The following is a 25,286-nucleotide window of genomic DNA, read 5'->3' as shown; positions in this document are numbered from 1 at the left end:
TTGAATGTGTTGACAAGTTTCTTCAGTTCTCACGTTAATTAACAAAAACCGCCTTCTTTGCGGTGAGCGGCAGCGCCCTCTGCTGGCACATTAAACCCAACTGGGAGCTAATTATTCACGCATCAAGTGCAGCAACAAAGAGTTGCGCCAAAAAAAATCCAATTCTCCAGATTCACTGTTTTAGAAACACCTCCCCGTCACACACGTACACGCCAACTGTAAGTCGATTAAAGTGTTGAGTGGTGACATCTGTAAATCAGGAAGATCTATGAGCAGACTGGTTTTTAATGTTATGGGCGGATCTGCGCGTTCATGGCTCCAGGGTCACATCTTCTCCAGCCAGCTGACTGACCGCCACCCTCCGAGGCGACGACGTTAAGTGAGAGGGAGAAGAAGAAGAAGTGGGCAGCGGTGACAGCTTGACCAGCCTTCACTGGTGGATGTGATGTTTTAACAAACCTCCACTGGGCATGCTCAAATCTGGTGTGAATAACAGACAGTTTGGGCGTTTTGTTTTTTTGGAGGAGGAGGTTTTGTCGACTCTCTCTCACCTCTGATTATTTATTTATATGGTGTAACCACGCAGCTCAGAAGAAAAAAAAAAACCCAGTATATTCACCCTGTCACACACAGGCTGTGGATGTTTTCCTCCTGATGCTGAGACAAAGAGCTGCTGTTGCGCGGCGGTGAGTCGTTAAACGCAGAGAAAGGAGCGGGGCTGAGCGTCGGTGTGAAGGAGGTGAGTCTGCAGGCAGCAACAGAGGAGGGACTGAAGTCTCCGGACAGGCGCTGTCCGCTCAGCACCACCGCAGTCACCTTGCTGTGAAAGTCACAAACCTGCTCAACACTCGTCTGATCAATTACCGCAACTCGTGCAGCCCGATGAGCTGGGTTCATTCTGCCGGCGGGGGGCAAAACCGCCAGCGTTTGTGTCCTTTTATCTCGACATCTTGGATTTACCGACTATGTGACGTCCATTCTTAATGTGATGCCATTGGCTGCAATCGTTTTTTGGACTTCGGTTCTGTTCTATACCCTCCAGTGAGTCTGGCAGCTATACGCGTTTTATGATCCTCCAGTGGCACAGCAGGTGCTTGTAGAAGACGCACAGGGTCCGTCGGGGGATGCAGTCTGATTTCTTTCATAGTTGGTGAGAAACGACAGGTTGTTTTGCGCGCTGCCTCCCTTACATAATTTATCTCCCTCAGTCTGATCTGCCGTGCATGGTGTGCACGGCTCGCCTGGACTTACCTTTGCGATGAAGGGAACTTATTTGAGAAATGCCTAGGGGACGCAATGGGCCTGAGCGACGACAAGGATCGCATTGTGATAAACGTGGGAGGGATCAGACATCAGACATACCGCAGCACCCTGCGCACCCTACCTGGCACTCGCTTGTCCTGGTTGGCCGAGCCTGATGCGCCCAACCACTTTGACTATGATGCCAAGATCGAGGAATTTTTCTTCGACCGCCACCCTGGCGTTTTTGCACACATCCTCAATTACTACAGGACAGGTAAACTGCACTGCCCGGCTGATGTCTGCGGGCCCCTGTATGAGGAGGAGCTGGCCTTCTGGGGCATTGATGAGACAGACGTGGAGCCCTGCTGCTGGATGACCTATCGCCAGCACCGGGAGGCAGAGGAGGCCCTTGATAGTTTCGGCGGGGGGGGACTGTTAGACCTGGCGAACGAGGATCCGGAGCCAGAGCCGGAGCATGCTGATGATGAGGTGGATGAGATGACGAGGAGGCTGGCGCAGGGAGACACTCCTGATGCCAGGAGCGGAAGCCTGTGGAGCCGGTGGCAGAAGTACGTTTGGGCTCTGTTTGAGGACCCTTACTCCTCTAAATATGCAAGGGTGAGTAGCCTTTAAAGTCTAAGATGCTTACTTTCCTCGTGCTGAAGCTCAAAAACCACTTCTAAATGGTCTCAATGCTGGTTTGAAACATGAACGGGATTGTAGTTGTGAATGAGTCTGCCTCTGTCCCCTGATGGTGACACAAAGACTGATGGATGTGGGAGGTTCAGAGAGGCTTTTGATGACCTTGAGATTGCCCTCCCAGGGGTCTTCACAGCAGGGGTGTGACTGTGCTGAGAAAGATGGAGGACAAATCACGCAAAGAGCTCATCTGTCACAGTCATTTCCATGCACGTCTCCACTCCCACCCTCCCCTATCTCGCAGTAAAGACACTCTCACAGGTCTCTGGGTTGATATTTCCAGGACACGGGCTGCTTCTGTGGTTAAATAGGTCATCTGCACTTTAGGAAACCAGATCTTTGGCACCACCAGAAGTTTAGTGGCAGGCCTCCAGACAAAAATGAGGCTGCTGTTAGAAGTCACATATTTTGGTCGTTGTCATGGGCACTTTTCCATCTGGGCGTGATGCCCCTCGATGGTGGCAGTGAAATGACTTTACACCTTCGGATGTTTTTGTTTTTTGCCCCCTACACAGGCCCGCTGTGCTGCACGCTGCTTTAACAGCTGTAGCAGACTGATTGGTGTAATTAGTTATCAGGCCCCATCCAGCAAGTGTCAACCGTATTGACATGTTCTCACTCTTACATCAAGCACTAGAGAAAGTGGTTTAACCAACACACACAGACACACACACACACACACACCCTTGTGCATCTCAAAGCAGAAAACTCCTCAGATGTGTCCTACTTTTATCAGTGAGCCAGACAAAGCAAAGAGCGAAGATTGACAGAGCTCACCCAAGACAGGCAAGGAGATTAATTAAAACTGAGCCTCAGAGTTAATTACAGCCTCTGTTCTCAGTGGATACAGCAGTGGAAAACCCTTGTCACTGCATATCACTGTAGGCCTGTGGTTTGCCAGCAACAGGGAGAATTAGCCAATAAGGAGCAAACAGTCTTCCCTTCAGGCCGCAGCGTTCCTAACTTTCACAAAGACAAATAATTTACAGACAGAGGCCATCCCCTGATGAGATGCAGCTTTTGCTTAACAGTTTGAAGGGTGGGATGTTCAGAGGGCTCAGCGAGCCAGGGTGTCAGGAGGCGTCAGCGGTCGACATGAAAGTAGCTCAGAGGCTTTATCACGCTGACGTGTGCTGGCAGTGATGGTGGTGTTTGTTTTTCAACTCTCTTGCTAATTGATGTGCATGAGCTGGACAAAATGACAACAGCATCTGTTCAATAGGGCTGCAACCAAAGGTAATTTAAAAATAATAATAATAATAATTCTGCTTTTTTATTGGCAACCAGAGGTTTGACAAAAGATAATTAAAAGTATTTTACTGTGTGCCTGTTTTTACAGTTATATATCATGGCAAAAATGAGTGCTTAAGGGAAGGTAGAAAAAATAAAGAATGAAAGGACAGGAAGCAAAAAACGTCTTTTATAAATAAAAAGAAAGAAAGAAATAAAAGGAATAAAAACAATAGAAGTATATACATTTACCCTCTCACTTGTTACATCGTAGGGGGGACAAGGGTCACATCAAACGTAACATTTCCAGGTGTTAGCTCAAGGTAATTTTCATCAAGATATGTGACAATAATTGTCAGATAACTGAAGGATGCATTTCTGCCAGAAAAGTGTCTGTCATGACTTTCTGAAGAAACTGCTTTTTCTGTCCCAAACAGTCAGGAATAGTTTGCAGTCAAAGAAAACCAAGAAAATCAGAAATCATTCTTATTTTAGAAACAAGAGGCGGTTAACTTTGAGGCATTTTTTGCCATAAATTGTTAAACTACCAAAATTGTAACCAATTAATTTTTAGTTGAACTCATCGATCGTCCACTTGTTTCAGCTCTTTTGTCAATTAGAGCCCGACTGATACTCGATATTTGGGGCCAATGGTGATACAGAGAGTGAACAATCCATTTACATTTTTTTGCAATGTTCCTTCAAATATGGTTGTCAAAGAGCTGTGACAGAGATAAGTAACAGAGGACGGATATTTTAGAGTTTCACAATAAACTTTATCGTCTAAAATGAGATCAGTGCACTAAAAAAAACACACTTCACAGGAAATTGAATAATTATAAATGAACCCAGCATCCTTTTCTGCATTATGATCTCTTAAAATAGTTTCAGATGGGCAGGCTATCTGTAGGGCACGTCTGTCAATAACCCTAAAATATCAAATATCTGTTCATACTGCATCAATGAGGCGTTGACAGAGCTGGATTAACTCGGATGTCCCCCCAAGCAACAATGAGCTGTGAGTCCCAGCTGTTCAAGGTAATTAAGTGATATTTATTCAGGAATATGAACCATTTCAATTTAGATACAGGTAGAGGAGACACTCCCAAACACATCTGCAATTATTCAAATTGACACAAACCGGCTGACAGTAAATCTCTGGCTTTTAGGGCCCCTGAAAGTCTTGTTCCAGTTTGTAATCCAGTCTTTGCTGTTGATTTCAATCTGTTGTAGTTTTCAGTGTGGTCGAATTGTATCGTATTACTGTATTTTCCAGTGTGTACTTGTTATCTTGTACAGCACATACTGTAGAGGGGGTGGACAAAACAATATTATGCAATCCAATACAACAACACCGCATACACTCTACTAATGTCTCAGAAACTGACACGAATTCTCTCGTAGACCAACAAAAGCTGAACATTATTAGCTTGACAAAGGTGCATGTTGTCTTTTAGTCAAGTGCTCCTTTTGTCTACACATCAAGATCATTCACATGCCATCTAAAAATGTCTCGACTGCAATTATTCCTCATCTTCCTCATCAAAACTGGTGCGTGTCCTCTTTGATCAGTGTGAGTCGTCTCGCAAAACGAGGACAGCCCTTCTGACAGAACAGACGTCTGTGCTGTACAGTAGTCTCTGCTAAGACACAGTCTCCGTCAGGACTATCATACTAACATGGATGGGAAGCAGACAGTCATAAGCAGCAGTGATTTCCTCAGCACAATGCGATGAATTGTGATGAGATGAGATGATATGATGAGGGCCTGTTTTCCATCCCGCTCTGCATGCCTTCCTTAGTGACACACTGTGAATGGACTTGACTAAGACGCTGCGTTTCCTTTTGCTCAGTGGAATATATGTGAGACTTCCTCGTGCCTGAACATGCCCCACTCCGACTCCTCTCCCTGCTGCCGTTCACTTCTCCTCCCAGGTGCTTGACAACACTGTGCATTAGTTTGAGAAGCCCTACAGAGCCTCAGTTACTCTCGTAAAGACAGCTTTGTGCATGGTCAAACTGCCATTGATCTGACTTTTGTGATTCATAGGATGATTAACTGGCTATCCATTCTTCCTTTGTCGACCGACTCTGATCTATTGACTTCAGATCCCCGTTGGAGGAACAGCTGTTTTCCCCATTCAAGCTACTCACTGTAAAGCTGCGATCAGGAGGATAACATGAGAACAGGGTTGCGATCAATACCATGGAAAAAATACTGTATCTATTACACCCATGTAGTATGCATCAGAAAAACAGAGCCTAAATGAGATGAAATGTGATCATCTAATCAATACATAATGAAGGCTAAAGTACACTTTCACCCATTAAGTGAAATATGGGTTTCTCATAAAAGTGTGTCCTCAGGTCAGCTGGCTACGATTCCCAAGAGTTGATCATCTGGACAGTGTGACCTTGTGTAAGGAAAGACCTACTGTGGGGATGGTGCTGAAGGGAAGAGCCCTAGCTAAATTTAGTCGGGGGGGGGGGGGGGGGGGGGTTGACACTAATGTCCCGTCTGCTCCCTCTGCTGCCCCGCTCTTTGTAATTCTGCATGGAGCATACCCTTGAAAATGCCATGACCTTGAGATGGAGCAGAGGGATGGGAAGCGAGAACGTCGAGCTCGCATTGATTGTCCCTTTTTACAATGACACGTCTGAATCAAGACACAGAGAGAGCCGAAAGAGAGAGAGAGAGAGAGTGTGTCAATGCCATAGTTACTGTCAAAGCAGAAGCCACTGTCTCTGATAATAGATTGAATTGCATTGTGTCGTGCTAAGAATTGCTGCTGGGGCGTCAAGCTTGATTACATTGCATTAATTTCTGTGCCTGTTCTCCTCTCCCTCCTCCCTCTCCCTTCTGTTTCTTTGTCTGCACCCTATACGTGTTTCCTGCTCAGTGGGTGGCTCTGGCCTCGCTGTTCTTTATTCTGGTGTCCATCACCACCTTCTGTCTGGAGACCCACGAGGCCTTCAACCCCATTATCAACCGCACCGAGCTGGAAGTGGTGGACAACATCACAATCGAGCACACCTACCAGGAGACTGAGACTGCGGCCTACCTCACCTACATTGAAGGCGTGTGTGTGGTGTGGTTCACGTTTGAATTTCTAATGCGAATAACTTTCTGCCCCAATAAATTTGACTTCATTCGGAACGCCCTGAACATCATCGACTTTGTGGCCATCCTGCCCTTCTACCTAGAGGTGGGCCTCAGCGGGCTCTCCTCCAAGGCAGCTAAGGACGTGCTGGGTTTCCTGAGAGTTGTCCGTTTCGTTCGGATCCTTCGTATCTTCAAGCTGACGCGTCACTTCGTGGGACTGAGGGTGCTGGGCCACACGTTGAGGGCCAGCACCAACGAGTTCCTGCTCCTCATCATCTTCCTCGCTCTCGGTGTCCTCATCTTTGCTACTATGATCTACTACGCTGAACGAATCGGAGCTAACCCCAACGACCCTCGAGCCAGCGAGCACACGCACTTCAAGAACATCCCGATCGGATTCTGGTGGGCCGTGGTAACCATGACCACCCTCGGATATGGAGACATGTACCCTCAGACGACCTCCGGTATGCTGGTGGGAGCCCTCTGCGCCCTGGCAGGTGTGCTGACCATCGCCATGCCCGTCCCTGTGATTGTCAACAACTTTGGAATGTATTACTCGCTGGCCATGGCAAAACAGAAACTACCAAAGAAAAAAAACAGGCATATCCCTCGGGCACCCCAACCCGGTTCTCCAAACTTCTGTAAGTCAAGCATCAGCTCCCAACCTCAGAGCCCCATCCCCCATGACGACGTTTTCGAGATAAAGTTTCAAGGTAAGAAACAAAAATGAATTGTTGTCTCATCACTCCTTTGTCCTCCTGAAGCAGACACATCACTACTCAGCTGTTTCATTGTTTGTCTGTTCCCACACTTCAATTAGCTGAGGATTCAGGCATGAGATTAAACAAATGAGTTTCCCACTGAAAAACAATCAATAAAATATGTGATGAAAAGCATATTCTACTCTGGGTAGGAGAATAGAGGGACTGTGAGTAATCCTGCTATTGATTTTGTACTTCTTAATTCAGTGATTCACTCCTCCTCTCTCTTAAGACTAACTGAGAGTCCGCAATCATCATGTATTTGTAATCCTAGGATCGTGCAAGCAGAGTCACTTGATTTCCTCTTGAATTCCTCTGCTGGCAAACATATATTGACCTCTGATACAGTTTGTGCTCAAAAACAAATAGAACAACAGAGTGCAAGACAAACATGAGACAGCAGCTATACAGTACATACAGTGATAAGTTTATACCTACGTGAAAACTGAAGATATATTAAAAAAATGTAGCGCTTAACTTCTAAAAAAAAAAGCTGGTATATGAAACCAGATTTTCTTGTCTGTTTTTGTTTTGTTTTCTTTATGGTATTACTTTAAGATTCCAAGCTGAACGGTGAGGCAGCTAACGCAGCTCTGGCCAACGAAGATTGCCCTCATATAGACCAGGCCATATCTCCGGAGGAAATCTTCAGCCCCGGCGAGAGAGAGCGGCCCTGTTTCCTGGTCACCACTGCTGAACGCCCCAACCACACAGGGGGCAGAGTGAGGAGGGGTACGTACAGTAACAGCCAATCACAGGCCCCCGTAAGACACTGACACCCTGTAGACCGTAGACAGGATACGTTCCTTTTTACCCCTCTTTGCTGAGTGTTACACCTCAGTTTTTCACAGGCACACACAAACACACACACACAACTACAAACCTCTTATGGCACACTTTCACAGCAGCTGCTTCTCCTCAATCATCCCTTTGGGAATTGTATATATTCTAAATCACATCTGTTCAGACCAAGCACAATCACCACAAATGTCCATTATAATTGTCCACATCTACATAATATATTTTTTGATACCATGCATAATGTAATACCCCTATTTATTTACAAGTAAGAAAGCTATTTTCAAGATTTATATGATCTAGAATGTGTTGCCTAAGAAAAGTATTTATGTGCTATGTGTGTACCATGTATGTATATGTGTTTTAATGATAAATACCATGCAGGATCCTGACTTATGAGAACATTCCTCTTGACCATAACGGTGCATGAAGTGTCTTGCTGATGGGTGCTATCAGTATGGTGAAGGAGCACAACACAAATGGAGGAAGGCTGATGGAGAGCCAAATTCTAATTTACTGATTTTTACAATTTAATAACAAGATTAAACCCTTTTTCTTTTTTTTTTAATGTATTGATCTACAAAAAACACTCCTTTTGAGAAAGTCTCCAGCTGTGTGTGCAGCCAGCACATCAACAGTAAATGGCGTACAGTATGAAATTCTACCTGTAGCGGAGAAAACATTCCCTACCTGAGGTGCCTACCTTTTCAAGTCTTTTATAGTGTTCTACTCCGAACCATTCCAGTACCACCCGGTGCATGCTGTTGTACTCCTGATGCACTCAATGCATGGAGAATAATAATCTGTCTCAAGTCTGTGTTGACCTGTTTCTTTGGAGACAAAAACAAGAAAGCAACAGGTGTAGTATTTACCAGTGAGGAGCTACCAAAACATTTTGTCATGGATTCAGTGCTGCAGTGTACTCAGAACGTTCTCTGTTTTTCAACTGAAGGTTATGAAAAGCCTTGGAGCCTTAACAGCATGTCTGGCATGAGCGGGGATGCCTCTGGAGTGTCCTCAGTGTCCGCCCTGCCCTGCAGCCCACCCTGTCTAATGCAGCACTCACATTCTCCCATCCCATCCATTATGTAGCATGGTTGAGTAGCAGACACAATGCCATTGGAAGGCCAGTCCACACTCCTCCTCCTTATCTTTCCTGTCAAATTTTTTGCTTTGACACTTGCCTTCGCTCCTGCTTATTTTCATTTCTATTTTCTTTTATTTTTCTGAAAAAAACTGTATCTCAACTGTGCTTATACTCAAGCTTCCCAAGTGTTCTCCTTGGGTGTGTCATCATATCCTAGACTAGAAAACATTGGCACATGCCACTCTGCATGGGTCACCTCAGTTGCAGACAAAGCACTGTTCAACTTCGACCACAGGCTAAACCCACTCTTTCCTTGTGTTTTACATCATTGCCTGTTGCTCTGTTGCTTTTGATCTCACATACTCTTCTGCCAATAACTTTTATCTCATCTGCTTTTTACAACTTTGTGAAAGAAATTTTCATAAGATGTAACCCCTGCTAACAATATGCTGGACATTAACACTACATGGCTTTTAAACATATCCAAAAGGGTATTATTACCAGCTGTTAAGGGAACTCCTCTCAAGTGCTTTGTACGTTGCAAAGTAGAGACGTTATCATTCTGAAAAGTGCAATCCAGACAAGACGAGATGTTATCTGAGTGGCCATCAAAAAAAAAAAAAGAAAAGAAAATTTGATCGTGATGTTCATGATGTCCGATGCAATATGGAGATGATGACAATTCCTATGATACTAGTGCTGAATACATCTAATGTCAACAGAACTAAAACTGTTTGTTCATTTGCATGAACTGCATGAGAAATTATGTTCAACAAGAAGCTAACTGTATCGCAGTACCTGTAAGAAAAAAAAAAGAAACCTTTTTCTTTCTAAAGCTTCTAAAGCTTTGTCATTTTTTATGCATTTTGAGACAGCTTTACAAGAGACTCAGTCATAGCAGAGATTTTTATGTAGCTGCCATTCTTTGCCTTTCCCCAAAATTCATATGTTTATTTTCTTGTATTTATTTGACTGGGGCCTCCAACTAAAAACATTTAACTTGAACAATCTGTCAGAAAGCCAACTAATGCTGTTATGAGCATAAATAGTTTTTATACAAATATATTTACTGGTAGTTTTTCAATATCATCGGTAGTCTGCAGCAACTTCTATTACTGCTGTGATGCCTAAATTAAGGCTCACAATTTATAAAAACAACGGTGCCTTCATACCTGGTGAGGCAAAGTAAAAGCGAGTAATAAAATTGACATGATATTACGTAAGTGCTCCCTGTGTAGCATCAATACACTTTATACCATGCTCATAACAGTGTGACGAAAGCTTTATTTTATAGGGTGCACCTTGTACCTTTTGCACCACCCTCGTACACTTAATCACAGTAGAAAACGCCCTCTTGGTTGTTGTCAACACACACTAGGATTTAACCTTCAGAGGGATATATAGCTCCAAGAATGAAAGAATACTGACTTTATAATCCCCATCTCAATAAATCTTTTGTATGATAAAGCACAAATATGATAAACGGGGACCAGGCAACTTTACAGAGCCAAAAATGTATTGAGTTATGATCAACCAGAGATGTCACGATGGCTCCTGCAGTATGTACGTCTATTGATTTAAAACATCAATACTGTTACTGTTACATGTATTGATCCTGTCCCAATTATTATGCACAATTCTTTCAGGGCACTTTAACAAATTTTATGTTGACCAATCAGAAGAAGATATAAGTATAGCAACTCATCCAAGTTTTGTTTTTATTCTGAATGAGCAGAGTTTTACAGTTCGAGTCATGTCTCTTGTGGTAATTAATGGACGTTATATATTTAAAAAAAAAAAAAAAAAAAAAAAAAAAAACACCATGTGAAGATTTGATGTGAAGAGATGCAGGTGAATTATATGCTCATGCAATTCAAGTGGGAGAGAAAAAAAGTACAACGCAGCACAGTATGGGATGTGGGTCTACTTGGGGAAAGGTAAATGCATGTATTTTACATTTATGCAACAGAAAAGTATTCAAATAAAATATGTAAATATAAGTCCTTGCATGAAATAAATTTTATACACAAAGAGCATTTAGACTCCGTTTTTATTCAACAGCACATGCATACATACATCCTTCCTTTCCCACTAGCTTACAGCTAGTGCTTCCAACTGCTGTTTGACCCTCCCTACCTGTGTCCGGGTCAAAGAGAGCATAACAAAAACGAGGTGACTGTAAGAGCATGACGCAAAGTATACAAACGCATGACAATGACCGAACTACTGTACATCAACCTGTAGAGCGCAGCATGATTGGGGCATGTTTATTAACCGACTCAGAGTCCAACCTCTGCACACAGACAGTACATCGTTGTCTGATGCCTTGGCTAAGCATGGGAAATACATGGTAAACCTGTGGGTCTACCATGAGGAACTAACGGAGCACATTTTCTTTACTCTCCAAGCTAGTGTCATTTCTCACCTCTCCCCGCAACCTCCAGAGGTATCCATCATCGCCATCATTTCCACCATTATACATAATTTGTGTAATAATTTATTTTTGTTATTGTTTTTTTTATATGTTTATAGAGACCCAGCGACAGCACCGGAGCAGACAACCAACAGAGTCAGTTTGTGTTATGAACCATGGTGTACCAACCACTATGTGTATGACCCATAACGGCCCATCACCCACCTGATAGTCCTGTAGCATTGTTGTGTGTATTACTTAGTATTTTTAAATGGGTGTGACAGTGACAACCTGTACATCACAAACTCAGCATAGATGTAGCACTGAGGAAGTTTTGTTGTCAAGCCTTATGTAGCTCAGTATCTGTGACTGGTTACTGTGTTGTAATTTTGTGTGCCTATTCTTTGGTGTGTGCCAGTGCTGTAAATACGCTTTTATGTGTGCTGAAGTTGTGTGTACCAATGTTTTTGAGTGATCATCAAATATTTGTGTGCTTCTTCTGTTGAAAGAAAAAAAAATGTTGCTCCGATTTTAAACACAATACCCCCCCTCCCTCCCTCACCCCTCCAGCAAAAAACTGTCACGTGTCACATCAGTCAGGCCGCTGAAGACAAAACAATTACAATTATCTTTGCACTGTCATGGTCACATCTTTGTAGACTTTTGCACTGTTTTGCACCAGTGGACTTTTTACATTCCTTTGATATGTTTTCAGGCATCAAAGAGATAACATCCACAAAAAAAAAAAAACAATCTAGAGAAAAAGATGATCATACTGAAAAAACACAACTCTTACCTTGTATTAAAGGCTATGTTCACCCAAAAGTTAAAATTCAGTCATTATCAACTCACCCTCACGACGATGGAAAGTCAGGTGAATTTTCGTAATTCACAAAACATTTCTGAAGCTTCGCAGCAAAACAGTGTTGCAGCATTCTCCTAAACAACTGAAGCAGATGTTGACTTGTTTTAAAAGGTGCAATATGTAAGAATGTCTGTTGAAAACTTTGAAAATATTAACTGAAATGATCAACTGAATGTGAAGCTTTGACATTGTGACATTATGTACTGTGTTGCGGAGACATCTTCAGAAGTTAGCATGCTAACCTGCTAGCCCCATCCTGTTGCATTTCAAAGCTTGTGTGCCAGCAGTGTCAACACCAACACTCCCCCTGAGCTCCCAGATCAGACCAGGGTGTTCGGAGGACTACGAGACTTCATGTACTTTGCATCGGCATTAGGGTAAATTCATATAGACTGAATTTAAATTGTTGGGTGAACTTATTCTTTAATGAGGCATTAAAATGTTAAAGCACGCTGTTAGCAACTGGTAATACAAATGAAATGAATAAAAAAATAATTAATTAATGGAATGCTGATATATCTTCCTATGTAGCTACACTTTGATTAACAAAGACAGATTATTTATAAAATACATGAACTCATATCACAGGTCAGACATTAATTATTATGTAGAACTTTTTCATTGACAATCATGTAGAATTGGATTATTATTCTTTTTCTGCACACATGCAAATTGGTATATTAGTATATAATACTAACCAATGCCAAAACATTATTCACCTCAAACCGGACAAGTGCCTATGTTATGCAAATTAATCTTATCATTCATCATGTTGGTAAAGCTCAGCCAAGATGATGAATTAATGTACATCTTATTTTAGATTAGCCATCAGTCACCAGCCATTGAAAACAAGCGTCAATTCAATTTACTCAAAAAGCACACAGATACAATAAGGACCCATGCATGGATCAGCTTCTGAAGGCAAGCAATGAGAGTATAACTAAAAACCTGCAGGAGAGTCGTTGAGTACCAAGTACAGCTTCATTGTTTGTGTGGAAAAGTTAGTGAGAAGGGACCAACTTTTTTACCAAACAACTGCAAACGCACTGCCAACAACCTTCAGAGATCTGGGTGCAGTCAGGTACAGCAGATCTGAATCTGCCAACAGAGCTGAGCATAAATGGGGGGGCAGTGTGCTGGTCATTGTCCGACACGGAATAAAAAAGTACAGCTGTTAACATTAAACTGAAACAATAACACAACTGAGAGGCAACTAATGTCTGCCGTCTAGTGAGATTTCAGAGTGTGTGTTTTGAACACTGTATTTTGTGGTTAGTTATCTCAATAAGGTGTTCAGTGATCGTTTTGATTGGTTTGTTGTTTAGGGATTTTTTGTGTCTTTTTTGACCAATACAGTTCAGGCTTGTACAATAAATAGTAATAAATAAAAAAAAACACAGAAATTAACATTTTTCAACGAGTGTTGATTTATTTTTTTCAAAATAAACAAGGTAAAAGCACATTAATTTTCATTAATGCTTAATTTCAGTGATACAGATGTTTTTTTATACTGAATTTGCATAAACACATAACATTATTAGAAAATAAACTCTTTAAAATAAATACGTAAATGATTGGAGACATGATCCATGAGCCATCCTGAATCCTGCCATTGCCCTTGACTACAGTCCTGGCTTCAGACCTGCAGTTAGTCCCTGTTGCTGCACTGCCCACAGCTCATAAATATGCAAGTTGGGTCAAACGCAGCGGACAAATTTCCCCCAAGAGGGCTTTAAAGAGTGTTCAGTATGAAAATGGTGCAATGAGACAAACAGAACATCAAAGAACGTGATAGAGTGACAAAAATAGAAATAAGCGATGGACAGTTGCCAAAGAGAAAAAAAAGTGTACTTTATGTGTAAGTATTAAATCACAGAGATCTTTTTTAGTATGAAGTGCGGAGATTGACTGCCTCCTGACACTCAGGATCACAGCAATAAAACTGCTGACATGGGAAGATGGAGCTATAGCACCAGTGTAGCCAATCCCTCACATGATCCATAACAGACGACAAACATGGCAGGTGGACCAGGCGCCATAGGCCCGGCCATGTCCTGCAAAGCCACCGGCCCTGATCATGGCCATCAAAGTGATGGGCTGGTCAGAGAAATGATGGCCTCTGTCCACATGTAACATAACTCAGCCCGTGTGCAACCACACAACAGTATTTATGATGACTGCAGTTTAAAGTCTGACCTTTTGAAGGAGCTCAGGCGGCCTATTGGAAGGTGAAAGTTATTGTATGTTTAAAGGCACTTAAAATAATCATAGATATGTGGCCTTTGCACCAAAAAGCCACTAAATCAGTCAGAAATATGTTAATTCTATTATTCTAGTCCCTGATTGCCTTATGCTGAATAAATAAATGTTTCCGGTCAGCTGCTACTAAAGTGGAGTCGTGGCAGAATTTTGTCTCGAGTCCGTTGTCGCAGCACACACTGCCATAGAGTGTCCAGCTCCACAGCCAATCAGAAGAGGTCTGAGACCAGAAACCAGCTGTGGCTGAAAGACGTCGGTCTGTGAACCGTCTCCGCACATTCCGTGTTCGTTCCAGCCCCAGGAGAGGAGACGCCCCCCTGAAAAAGAGAGGGGTCATGGGTCAGTGGAGAGACAGGGCTGCAGCACTGTACCGTAGGATAAAATTAGCAGCCTGGAGAGAAAAAATAAAGTCTGGTGCAGAAGACAGAAAGCACGCTATCACACACACACACACACACACACACACAAACACGCACAGCCTCTCTGTTCCCAAGACTGACACTCAGCCAGTAATAAAGCCTCCCTGCTCCTCACAGCTGGTGAGGTGTTGGTGGGTGTGGTCAGGTCCGCATCACCGAGGAGACACGTGCCATGGCAACACAGTTACCTAATAGGCTGCGTTGCTATGGCAACAGAAGCGAGCTTGCTTTCTCAAGGGTAACACATCTTCAAGCTTTCCCCATCCTGCAGCTGTGTGTCTCTCATGCCGTCTTTTCATTTATTTCATCGGGGGGGTTTCTTTGTCTCTGTGTTTCCGGCTTGGCATCAAAAGATTTCGATTCGCCCATGTGACACATATGTTTTCGCCAGTTAACAGACCAAGATATCACACCAAGCAGCTTATGTCAGTGTGACGTTCTGCCAGATACGGCTTTTTGTAATACAAACACACTCATCTTTAAGATGCTGCATGTGTTTATAAGTTGACTGCACTCGTCTGCATCTTTGATTATTAAGTAAATATCTCATTTATACGGGAGCATAATGTGTTGAAATGTTTCGTCCTTTAGGGAAAAAGCCTTATTTTGGCACTGTGCTTAATTCATGGACTCGCTGACTGGAGTACAGCACATCAGTGTTTCCATGGCAACTAAGTGCCCGCGCAATATTCGGCACAACAAAAGGATCAAAATCAAGACCCTCAACCAAAAGCCATTTCCTTGTAAACAAACTCCTGGCATTTGGTTTTACATTCGACAGTTAAAAATCTCACACCTAATAAACAACACCACAGCGACACGATCTGCAGGACTTCTGCAACTTTTTTTTTAGCTTGCCTTACATCATCATACTACAGGTACAAGTTAAAACAGGATCTGATCTAAGGTGTCTGTCCTCATACGTACCTGTTCAGTTCAAAATGTTCACATTAACAACAATCTTTCCTCAGATTGGATGAGCTGTGCCCACAGCGTCTTTGGCCTATCGCCCACCTCTGACCACCGATGATGAATTTCATACATGAGGAGGAGCACTTCCTCAGGTGCAAATGGGCAAGTGTTGAGCAGGCAACAGATATCATGAGCAGCATGCAGTGCTCTCCGTTCCTTTCCGCCTGACCTACTTCAGCACCAGAAATAGCAGCACTCAGGTCTCTGCTTCCAATCCTGTTTTGCTATTTCATTGCTCCTGCCACCTCGTTCGAGACAGGAGGAGGAAAAAGGGGAGGCATGGTGCAGGAGCGGGGTACACGAGGTTCACGAGCTCTCCCTCGACTGTTCCTGCTTTCTCATCACATAACTGAACTTCTGAAAGCACAGAGCAGTGCTTTATGAGACCTGTCATTATGCGAACAGCCTGCGTTGATAATGTCTTTATCATAAAGGCATCCCAGTAAAACATTCAAATTGGTCAGAACTTTAAAAGTGAATAGACACAATGTCCAGCGTTTCCTCTACAATGGAGCCCTGTGCTTGTGCTTCAATGTTCATCTGGCATATTTTTATTCAAGCTGATGTAAAAAAAACAAAAAACTGGGTCACTGTTGAAAATTTAATGTGAAAGATTTTACTTCCAAAATGTTTTATAGTGGAAGTCTGTCGCTATAGGAGGTCTGGAGACTTTTGGCAAGCGTGGAAAGAATAAAAGCACTTTTGATATCTTGGTAAGCCTGATGAGAAATCACGATTGAAAGATTGCAATGTCTACGTCCTTTTCTTGCGTGGATAAAGGGAGACTGCGCTCCAAACTGGAAAAACATGCCTGTAAATGTGTGTGTGGTTAATTCAGCCCTTTTACAGGCCTGTTCTGGTAATTGCCTCTGTCAGTGATACCCATCTATCCGTGCTGTAATTACTTCCTGATGCAAAAGCCACAAAGCAATGACCTCAGAAATCCTCTACAGCATTACCAGAAGGATTAATATTTCACACTGATGTTTAACTGCAACGTATTAGACAGTTCCCTTACTAATGCTCTGCTACAGAGGGGAGGATGACTTGAAATAGTTCACCTATGTCTATTCTCTTTTACTTTATGTAGTTAGAGTGAGAGGCATGTTAGGCCAAATGTGGAGTCCCTCGAGTCCCCCTAATAAGTTTAAACTATTTCTGCTTAATTTCTCTCTTCTTATATGTACCTTTTCAGTGCAGCTGTGTGCTATGTTGTCAGATGTTTATGCTTATCTATTTTCTTGCAAAAGGGCAGTTTTTGAAAATAACACACAAAAGAGAATGTACAGAAACTTTTTTAGAGAATACACTCACCTACAATTGCGAGGTTATGTTCAGATCCACATGCAACCTGTGGAGGATAAGATTTGAAAGGTGATTAAACTGCATGTTGAAGGCAAACAGCCTATGTTAAGACTGTAAAATCCAAGAATTGTTCTGCCAGCATGGATACTGAGATGCTTTGTAACCAAATTCTGCTCTGAAACTGTAATAAAATGCCATGTGTCAACATGTAGTCATCCAACTTTTATTCACAACTGCACGCATAAGCACAAATAACTTTAGTGACGATTACTTCTGTAAATACATTAGATGCTTGCTCGCCTCGCAGTGTATCATCGGAAAGTAGAGCAGGAAAAACTGTAGCAGCTCATTCATAAAAGCTAGAGCACACTGCTGAGCTGTCCGGGGCAGTTAATGCAACTGTCTCAGGATGGCTATGTGTGCCTGCCTTTGCAGAAAAAAGGGCATTAAATTATACAAGGTTTAGGTCAGCAGTCTGTCCTCTTCAGAACTGCGACAGGAATTGATGGAACACATTTAAATTCTGATCCTGAAAGAGTGAAAACATAAGGCAGAGCTTTCTAGATGCCAGTTTTGATTACTAAAGCTTTACTAGCAATAAAAGTAATTTGATTGTGTACATATATCCTCACTAATACAGTTTAAACTGCTCTGATAAAGCATTGCTTTTAATAAAGCATACAGCTGCCACGAACCATGAATAGGAACACATCCAATGATGCCTGAACCACTGACAGGTTGTAATTTGTTACTGCAGTAATGTTCATAGGCCTCATAAAAGTGTGACAGTTTACTAAATATTGACTCTGTGGGTGTGTATGTACAGTGTGAGGAGGACTAACATGGTAGGCTGGGCTGAGAGATTCATAGTCCACTCAGCTAATCCATCTTGCCTTTAGCTTTACACACACAAGGTGACTGCACCTTGACATATGCCGGCGCTGCTGCAATGATCTGTGCGCAGTGGAAGAGTGATCCAGAGCTTGCCCTTGCACGTCCCTGACATCCACTTTAACAGCGACGATCACAGGCCATACAGCTGCCATTTACGCTACGGGTTAACTGCTGCAATCCCGTGATGCTCACACATAACTGGCCTTATGGGAGAAGAGAACTCTGCTTTCACTAAGTGTAAGTGGTCCTTTGGGAACATGTGTGCGCTTTACAGAGAGATGTAGAGATGCAAATCATTAAGAACCTGCTCTTAGCAGGCCTGGCTCTCATTCAGAGGTTCTGTGTTTCATCTCAGAAAAAAAACACCCCCAGCTCCAGTTTATTTTTATTTGTGGTTGTTTGCTGCCTCCTGCTGGACTCACACAGACAGTTTCTGCTAAAATATGAATCTGAAGACCACAAAAATAAGAATCAATACAGTAATACTAATAACACTTAATCTAAAACAATTGTATACCAGTTTTGAATTGCCTTCTAGGCTTTTCAGTCTGTGTCCAACAATGACAAGTCTTACGTGTGTCGCTCCATGGAGAACTTCAACCTCTGCAGGGAGGCAAGCCTCCTGGTTTCCACCTCCAGCTGAAGGACCTGCTGTCTGCCGCTCTGGGTGCTGCTTCGTCAGGATTTCTCGGCCAAGCTGTCCATAATCTCCTCTGCCCCATGTGAACACTCTCCCAGTCTCTGATATGGATGATGAATTTATTTAGATAATACAACTGCACTCTTAAATCCTTTCACAAACATTATATGTGTCATTATCTCTGACCTGTCTGAGCTACAATGTGTGTCCAGCCACTCCACACACGGATGACTTTCTCTCCACCAAGCAGCGAGTGCTTCACAGGAGTGGGAGAGGACAGGAAGGGCTCTGTGGCGGTCAGCTGGCCATGCTTGTTGCTTCCCCACAGAAACAAATTGCCGTCTCCTGCACACACGACAGGAGCGACATTACTCTTCATCCAGCAGAGGCAGCAACCATAAGAGCAGAGCAGTAATTGAGTGGCGCTGGTCAACTAATTACAGGACGGACGAAAGGCCGGAGTGATGTACGAACATGAAGTGGAAAACAACTCACTGGTTCATCCCGAAAGTAAATACTCTCTGAGGAAGATCTGTACAAACTACATTACATATCTGCTTCTAAATGATTCTCGTGTTTGCTGCACTTTAAGCCACTCAGTGAAATTGTGCACATCGATGAAATGCTGAATGGAGCACAGTAGTTGTGTGTTCTCTGTTTTTACAGGCTGCTCCAGTCCTTTTAGTTCCCTTAGAGGTTTGCTGTCCTCGATCTGAGAAAAAATCTGATTCAGCTGCATGCTGCTGGAAGATGTGCAGAGAATCCCTTTTCAACTAAACTTGAACTGTTTGTTAAAAAGAAGATTCCAGTACATTTTGAAGGGCACTGTGGCCAGTTTGAAAGCTATATCCTATTGTTTGTGGTGCAAATATCTTGCTGGAATGCTTGCATCCAAAATCAAGCCACTTTTTGCCTTGGGCTGCTTTATTTAAATTGATTTGCTGCCTTGTATGTTTCCTGTGTTGACAAGCTACCACAAATAGGACAATTCAGAACCTTCATAATGAGGAGTAATGGTTGTCATATATGCTGACGCCTTACCTGTGAGGCACACACAGTGCATTGCTCCTGCGGACACCAATTGTGGGGTTTTCTGATCCAGACCTGCAACATAGACAGAAATATCTGGTCACATTTATCAATACTCAAAGACATTGTAAGCGATTTAAGGCCTAAAAACTTTGTTTTCTTTAAAGCAGCTACAAGGAACATTCATTTTTTGTTGAGCACCACTGCCTCCTATCATAAAGATCTTGATTAGACTAAAACATGCATTTGGTTTCAGAAGCCGGTCCATCTTCTCGCGGACGTTTTGTTTGCTATATAGGTCATATAGAGGCATCAGTATTAAATTGATTCTGTTTCATAACAAATTAAAAGTTTTAGTACATTTAATTACTTCTATTCAGTACACAGTTTCACTCACCTGCTACCAGAGTGGGCACCATAGAGCTGAGGTGTGCTGGAACAGGCTGTGGACTCAGTGCTCTCTTAGCATGACTGAAAAGACCTCTTCCCCACTGATACACACACCCTGAGTCTGAAGGTGGACCAGAAAATTAGGGTTTGTAGATTGACTGTAAAAGAAATGCACTGAGAAAGTTTTTGATGCAAACTTACGTGTTACAGCTAGTGAATGTCTGAGTCCCGCTGCGATACTCACAACTGGCTCCCTCAGACTCTGAGAATAAAACAGCACAATGACATCGGCTTCAAAGAAACTGATCAAAGTGATCATGTGGTGAAGTTGGTTAATTATCAAGTTTTTTAAGTTTATTGTAGTGTGATAATACATGGTGCATAGGTTTTGTTTAGATATAAAACAAGCACTGATTGGTACCACCTGTCTCAGTCTACAATGAGACTCAACTGAAGTGGACCCTTCTGGTGTTTAATTGTGTTCTGACTACACATCCACTGTTTATCATTGTACCTTTGAAATCAGCATACCCTCTTGCGCAGTCATTTAGCAGGTATTTTGCCAATATTGTGTGGACTAAATTATGTAAAATACCAGCGCTCATGTGCTCACCTCAACAACCTGTAGATCTGCACAGTGTGTGACTGTCTGACCAACACCAAGTTGTCCGAAGGCATTGGAGCCACATGCCAGTACTCGACCATAATCTGTTAGTGTGACATAAAAAGAAAGGAAATATCTATATGAATAAATGCACTGAAATGTTCAACATTTGGATGGTTGGAAGGTAGTGCCAGGCTTCCTCAGTCATTACCAATTTTAACATTACTGCGCTATGGATTCTGGGTAATTTCCTCCAGTAAACTCTGCAAGATTACAGACTTGTGGAACATGTGGCTTCGGGGAAAAACTACTCTGCATGGTAGCCCTTCGACTTTTTCTGGTTTTAGGACAACCCTTATTATGCGTGATGAAAGACAGACGTGGGAGAGATTCCCATGGTTATGACAAGTATTTGTACGATGATTCTTATTATTGTACAGCTGGTTGCATGAGGGTCAAAAAAACACTATGCAGTGAAAATGTTGCCCTATATTCATAAAATGTAGGTTTAGAAGTTTCTGTAAGTTTTTGCTTTTCAGACATTTCTATTTCAAGAAGTGTCATGGCAAATACATTGCTGCTTTAAAAAAAGCTGAGTCTCCCAGTCGTAATTACAAACTGGATGTTGGCATGAATGATGTTTACAAGTTGGAAACTAGTAATTACTGGTAATGTACTCTAATGTAGTTGGATTCTTGTAGATAGTAAGTCATATTACTCACTGATCACACTCTTTTGCACTTCTACTCCATTACATACTGATTAATCTGTATATTCTTACATATCAATAATTTGTTTTTATGACTTTAAACTTCTGTCCCGTCTATTTTTTGGCTGCTGTGACATACAGATTTTCCTTGAAGAATAAGTCAAATGTAATCTTGTCCTATCCATTATCCCTGCCTGAAAGGAACATCTCTGGGTAAAGACTTAAACTTCTATCCTTCTGAACCAAGTGGACATGTAACACAAAGCATCACATCCTGGTGAGAAATGGTTCTTACCAGTGAGGAGAAGAGTAAAATCCCAACCACAGGCTACTTGTGTGACCCTCTGACTCAGGCTGGGGCAGAGCTGAAGAGTTGAGATGTCTGCATTGTGGCCAAGTCCCAGCTGGCCTCTGTCATTCTGTCCGCACACAAATACTTCTCCATTCTCTGTCCAACACAAAACACACCACAAACATTTGGGAATCATGTCATTTATTGTTGGTAAGTCAAAAAATAACCGAAAGATGGACAATACACAAAGCATGAGTTGGCTATTCAGATACAAACATTTAAGTTAGACAGTTACATGGGGACTGAGCGAAGATGAGGAAAAAAACATTAATTAACAGCAACATACTGACTCCAAAATGTAAATGTATTTCAACAGACAACAGTTTTGTTTTTTAGTAGCCTTGTACCTACATGTGATGTGTGCAAAATTTTAGGTTGGAACAATAAAGATATTTTCGTGGATTACGATAACAAAACACTCATGATAAATTGATCATGGTGAATTTCCATTATCTTCCATTATATTGTGAATATCCTCACATTAATAATTTGAAAAAGCTGTCTAGCTCACTGATCTACTGGTATTGGTTTCCTGACTTATTTTGGATTGTCTAACCCTGTCACCGTGGCTGAAGGCATGGCTTGCAAATTGTATCCCACACAAAAACAAGTAAAATTATAAATGTGTAAATATGAAATGAAATCATGAATTCCAAACTAAAAAACAACAGGTAGATGAGGGTTACCACCCTTTATTTATCCTGTATTCGTGCAGAAGGACTTCATGATTAATGAACTTTCTTTGTTTGTTTTTCACAGAAAAAAAAGATGCATGTCCTCTCTGTGATGCAATAAAAATATATATTTCCTAACATAGTGATTTCAGAATCTTTAATTGCAATTTTAGTTAAAATTTTAAAATTTTAAGAATATGTTGTTGATTACTGGGATAATTATATTGGACAGGATAATCGTGACATGACATTTTTTTTATATCGTCTCATGTTGTCATTTGTTACATTCCTAAAATGAGTTTAGTCTTTAATCAGGATAAAAATTAGTGTAGGCAGTTTATGTCTTTTTTTTCTACACAGTTTACTAGAATTTTTGAGTGAAACCTGTAACCCAAATTGCAAAGATGTGTATACTGTGATTGTTTGTTTTCTTTGGCTGTATGTTTTTGCAGAGCTGGGTATATGTTTCTTGTTGTATAATTTCATGCGGGGATGGGCTAAAGGTTGGCATTGTAGCAGTCCCATTGTTTGAGACTTGCTGTCTCTCTTTGTTTTGGGCTGATTTTCCAAAATCCCTCAAGCCAAATTGCAGGAGATTCAGATCATCTGTGCGTAGGGTGAGGAAACTGACTCCTGATTGAGGAGTGGAAGCAGCTCGGGGCATTTCCCTCCCAGCCAATCATGGTGTGATGACACACAGGTGGCTCTCACCCTCATTCTGAATCTGTCCCTGACCCATTGAGAACCTCGTTCCCCTTAGAATTTTCTTGGCTTCCCACATCAGTCTAGTAAGGAAAACTGTTCTTATTTGGGAACCTCTATACACCTTCAGTTTTACATTTTATTTCCCTGGGGCTTGTAGGAGGCATTTGTTTATTGGTTAATTGTCCAAGTAACGGACATTGGGCATTCCTCCTAGATTTACATGTTTTTTGTTATATTTTTATGTAGGATGGACTGGCCTGTAAGCAATTTACTGCCAGTACCGCCACAGCATGACAAGGTTTTTTAAAATATATATATATATATTATGCCTAAATTAACTAAATAAACACGCTTGTCGTTTTCATGACTGAATAAACAAACTGACCTCATATTTAGCAGACTAGCTTCAAACTGTTCTGGGACTTTATTTTCCTCTGAGAGCTTGTTTATTCAGTTATGGAAAAAATGAACATTTATGAGTTTGTACTTTCGCCTTAATAATATTGTAAATTAAAAAAATTCTGAGTTTGAATTTCTTCTCTAAAACTACATGGTGCCGCTTTAACTAAATGCAAACAACATGATCGACACTTAACTTATTTGTCCAGTAGGGAGCGCCACATGACCTATGTATTGTTCAGACTTTGCTCACGTTGTATCACATTTCATCAGTCGGACAGAGGCTTGAATTTATAAGAAAAACTACAGTTTAGGAGCAAATTGGTGAAAACTTAACTTACCGGTGACAACCACCGAGTGACCCCCGCCGCCGCTGACAGCCCGCACTGCCTTGTTATGTAGAGGAGCGGTGTCAGAGAGCCGGGGATCTGACAGGTCCTCCACATGTCCCTGTCCCAGCTGCCCGCAGCTGTTGGCTCCCTGACAGACATCGATATTAGTTTTACTAACAATGAACAGAACTCACTGAGATAAATGCTGAGTTACACGTTAACTTAAACTTGACGGCTGCTTGTTTCCGGTCACTTATACGTTTGAGCTAACGCTACTTCGTCGACTGTTAAGCTAACGTAAGCCAAAGTGCTGCATTATCGTTCCCCAGTCTGCTGTCACTCTGCTGGTGTTGAGTATTTGAGATCATTAAAGCTACACAGCCAGAAATGAACAACTTTCAACACTTTAATAGCGAAGACAACAACTTACCCAAGACTGTAAACAAAACTCCGGCCGCGAGCTCGTTTCCATGGAGCACCTAGGTACCAATGAGTACATCCGAGTTTACGACACTGTCGTGAAGCACACAGCCAACGGCTCTGTTATGTCAGACACATGTTTTTCAGGTTGAGATTGGGATGTTTTGAGCACAAAACAAAGGAAATCATGAAAAACATTTTGCACTTTCGTCTGCCTTTCCGCCACGTTGAGCAGAGCAATTTGAACGGTTTGGAAGGTTGGCTCGCCTCCCAGGACCTCGCGCTGCGCAGGAGGCTGATTTAGGGACCATCAATAAATTACACTGTTGTTTGTTTAACTTACACAAAAATAATGTTACTTCATGCTGACTTCATGATGTTATGAAAATTATGGTAAAAAATAAAACAAAAACGAAACAAAATGTATTGTAGCACACTTACTTTGATTGCTAATGTGTTATGTATTTATTTTTGCAAAATATTTGTATAAGACAATGGCTTTTTTTTAATAGCTTCCATGTCATATGACCCAGTGACTCCAAAACAATGCCGAGCTGTATTACTAAATGGGACAAATAAGACACAGCTATTTTTATTGGATTTTACCAATTCTTCTATTTTATATGAATATTTATTATGAAAATTCAGGATTTTTTTGCAATAAATTCCATGTTATGTGGCCCAGTCAATCAAATTCAATGCCAAAAGGTCTTCGTATACTGGTTGAATGAGACACAACTGTTTTTTTTGGATTTTAGTGGAATTTCTTTTTTTCATGAATATTTTAAAGAAAAATCACAATTTTTAGTGAATACACCCCAAGGTTTTTTCAATACCTTCCAGGTCATTTGAGCCATTGACTCAAAATCAATGGCACAATGCTTTGTTATACTGGTAGAATGAGACACAACTGTTGTTATTGGATTTTAGTGGAATTTCTATTTTTCATGAATATTATAAAGAAAAGTCACAATTTTTCATGAAA

At 41.8% G+C, this 25,286-nt stretch overlaps 2 protein-coding genes across 5 annotated transcripts; one reads left to right on the top strand and one right to left on the bottom strand.

Moving 5' to 3' along the window:
* Positions 1 to 619: 619 nt before the first annotated feature.
* kcnc1b (potassium voltage-gated channel, Shaw-related subfamily, member 1b) lies at positions 620 to 17,358 on the top strand. 4 transcript variants are annotated; one of them, XM_084363642.1, is made up of 5 exons: positions 620 to 1,860; positions 6,072 to 6,987; positions 7,594 to 7,767; positions 11,453 to 11,489; positions 15,848 to 17,358. In XM_084363642.1, exons 1-5 carry the CDS (start codon positions 1,297 to 1,299, stop codon positions 15,894 to 15,896), a joined length of 1,740 nt encoding a protein of 579 aa, XP_084219768.1. In that variant the 5' UTR covers positions 620 to 1,296; the 3' UTR covers positions 15,897 to 17,358. The 4 variants fall into 4 exon arrangements, with proteins under 4 accessions (XP_084219768.1, XP_084219769.1, XP_084219767.1 ...); XM_084363643.1 differs by lacking the exon at positions 11,453 to 11,489; XM_084363641.1 differs by lacking the exon at positions 15,848 to 17,358 and having other exon boundaries at positions 11,453 to 13,607.
* sergef (secretion regulating guanine nucleotide exchange factor) lies at positions 13,602 to 24,537 on the bottom strand. Its single transcript, XM_084363644.1, has 11 exons — positions 24,312 to 24,537; positions 23,891 to 24,029; positions 21,715 to 21,867; positions 20,720 to 20,814; positions 20,308 to 20,368; positions 20,114 to 20,227; positions 19,729 to 19,791; positions 18,874 to 19,032; positions 18,622 to 18,788; positions 17,163 to 17,199; positions 13,602 to 14,774 (listed from the first exon to the last, which is right to left on the bottom strand). The coding sequence occupies exons 1-11, from the start codon at positions 24,378 to 24,380 to the stop codon at positions 14,584 to 14,586; spliced, it is 1,248 nt and encodes a 415-aa protein (XP_084219770.1). The 5' UTR covers positions 24,381 to 24,537; the 3' UTR covers positions 13,602 to 14,583.
* Between the last annotated feature and the right edge of the window lie 749 nt (positions 24,538 to 25,286).

The sequence above is a fragment of the Pagrus pagrus genome, assembly GCF_965226575.1.
Source record: "Pagrus pagrus genome assembly, chromosome: 10".
Classification (NCBI taxonomy): Eukaryota; Metazoa; Chordata; class Actinopteri; order Spariformes; family Sparidae; genus Pagrus; species Pagrus pagrus.
Note: the sequence above shows the minus strand (reverse complement) of the source record. Positions and strands in the feature narration are given on the sequence as shown.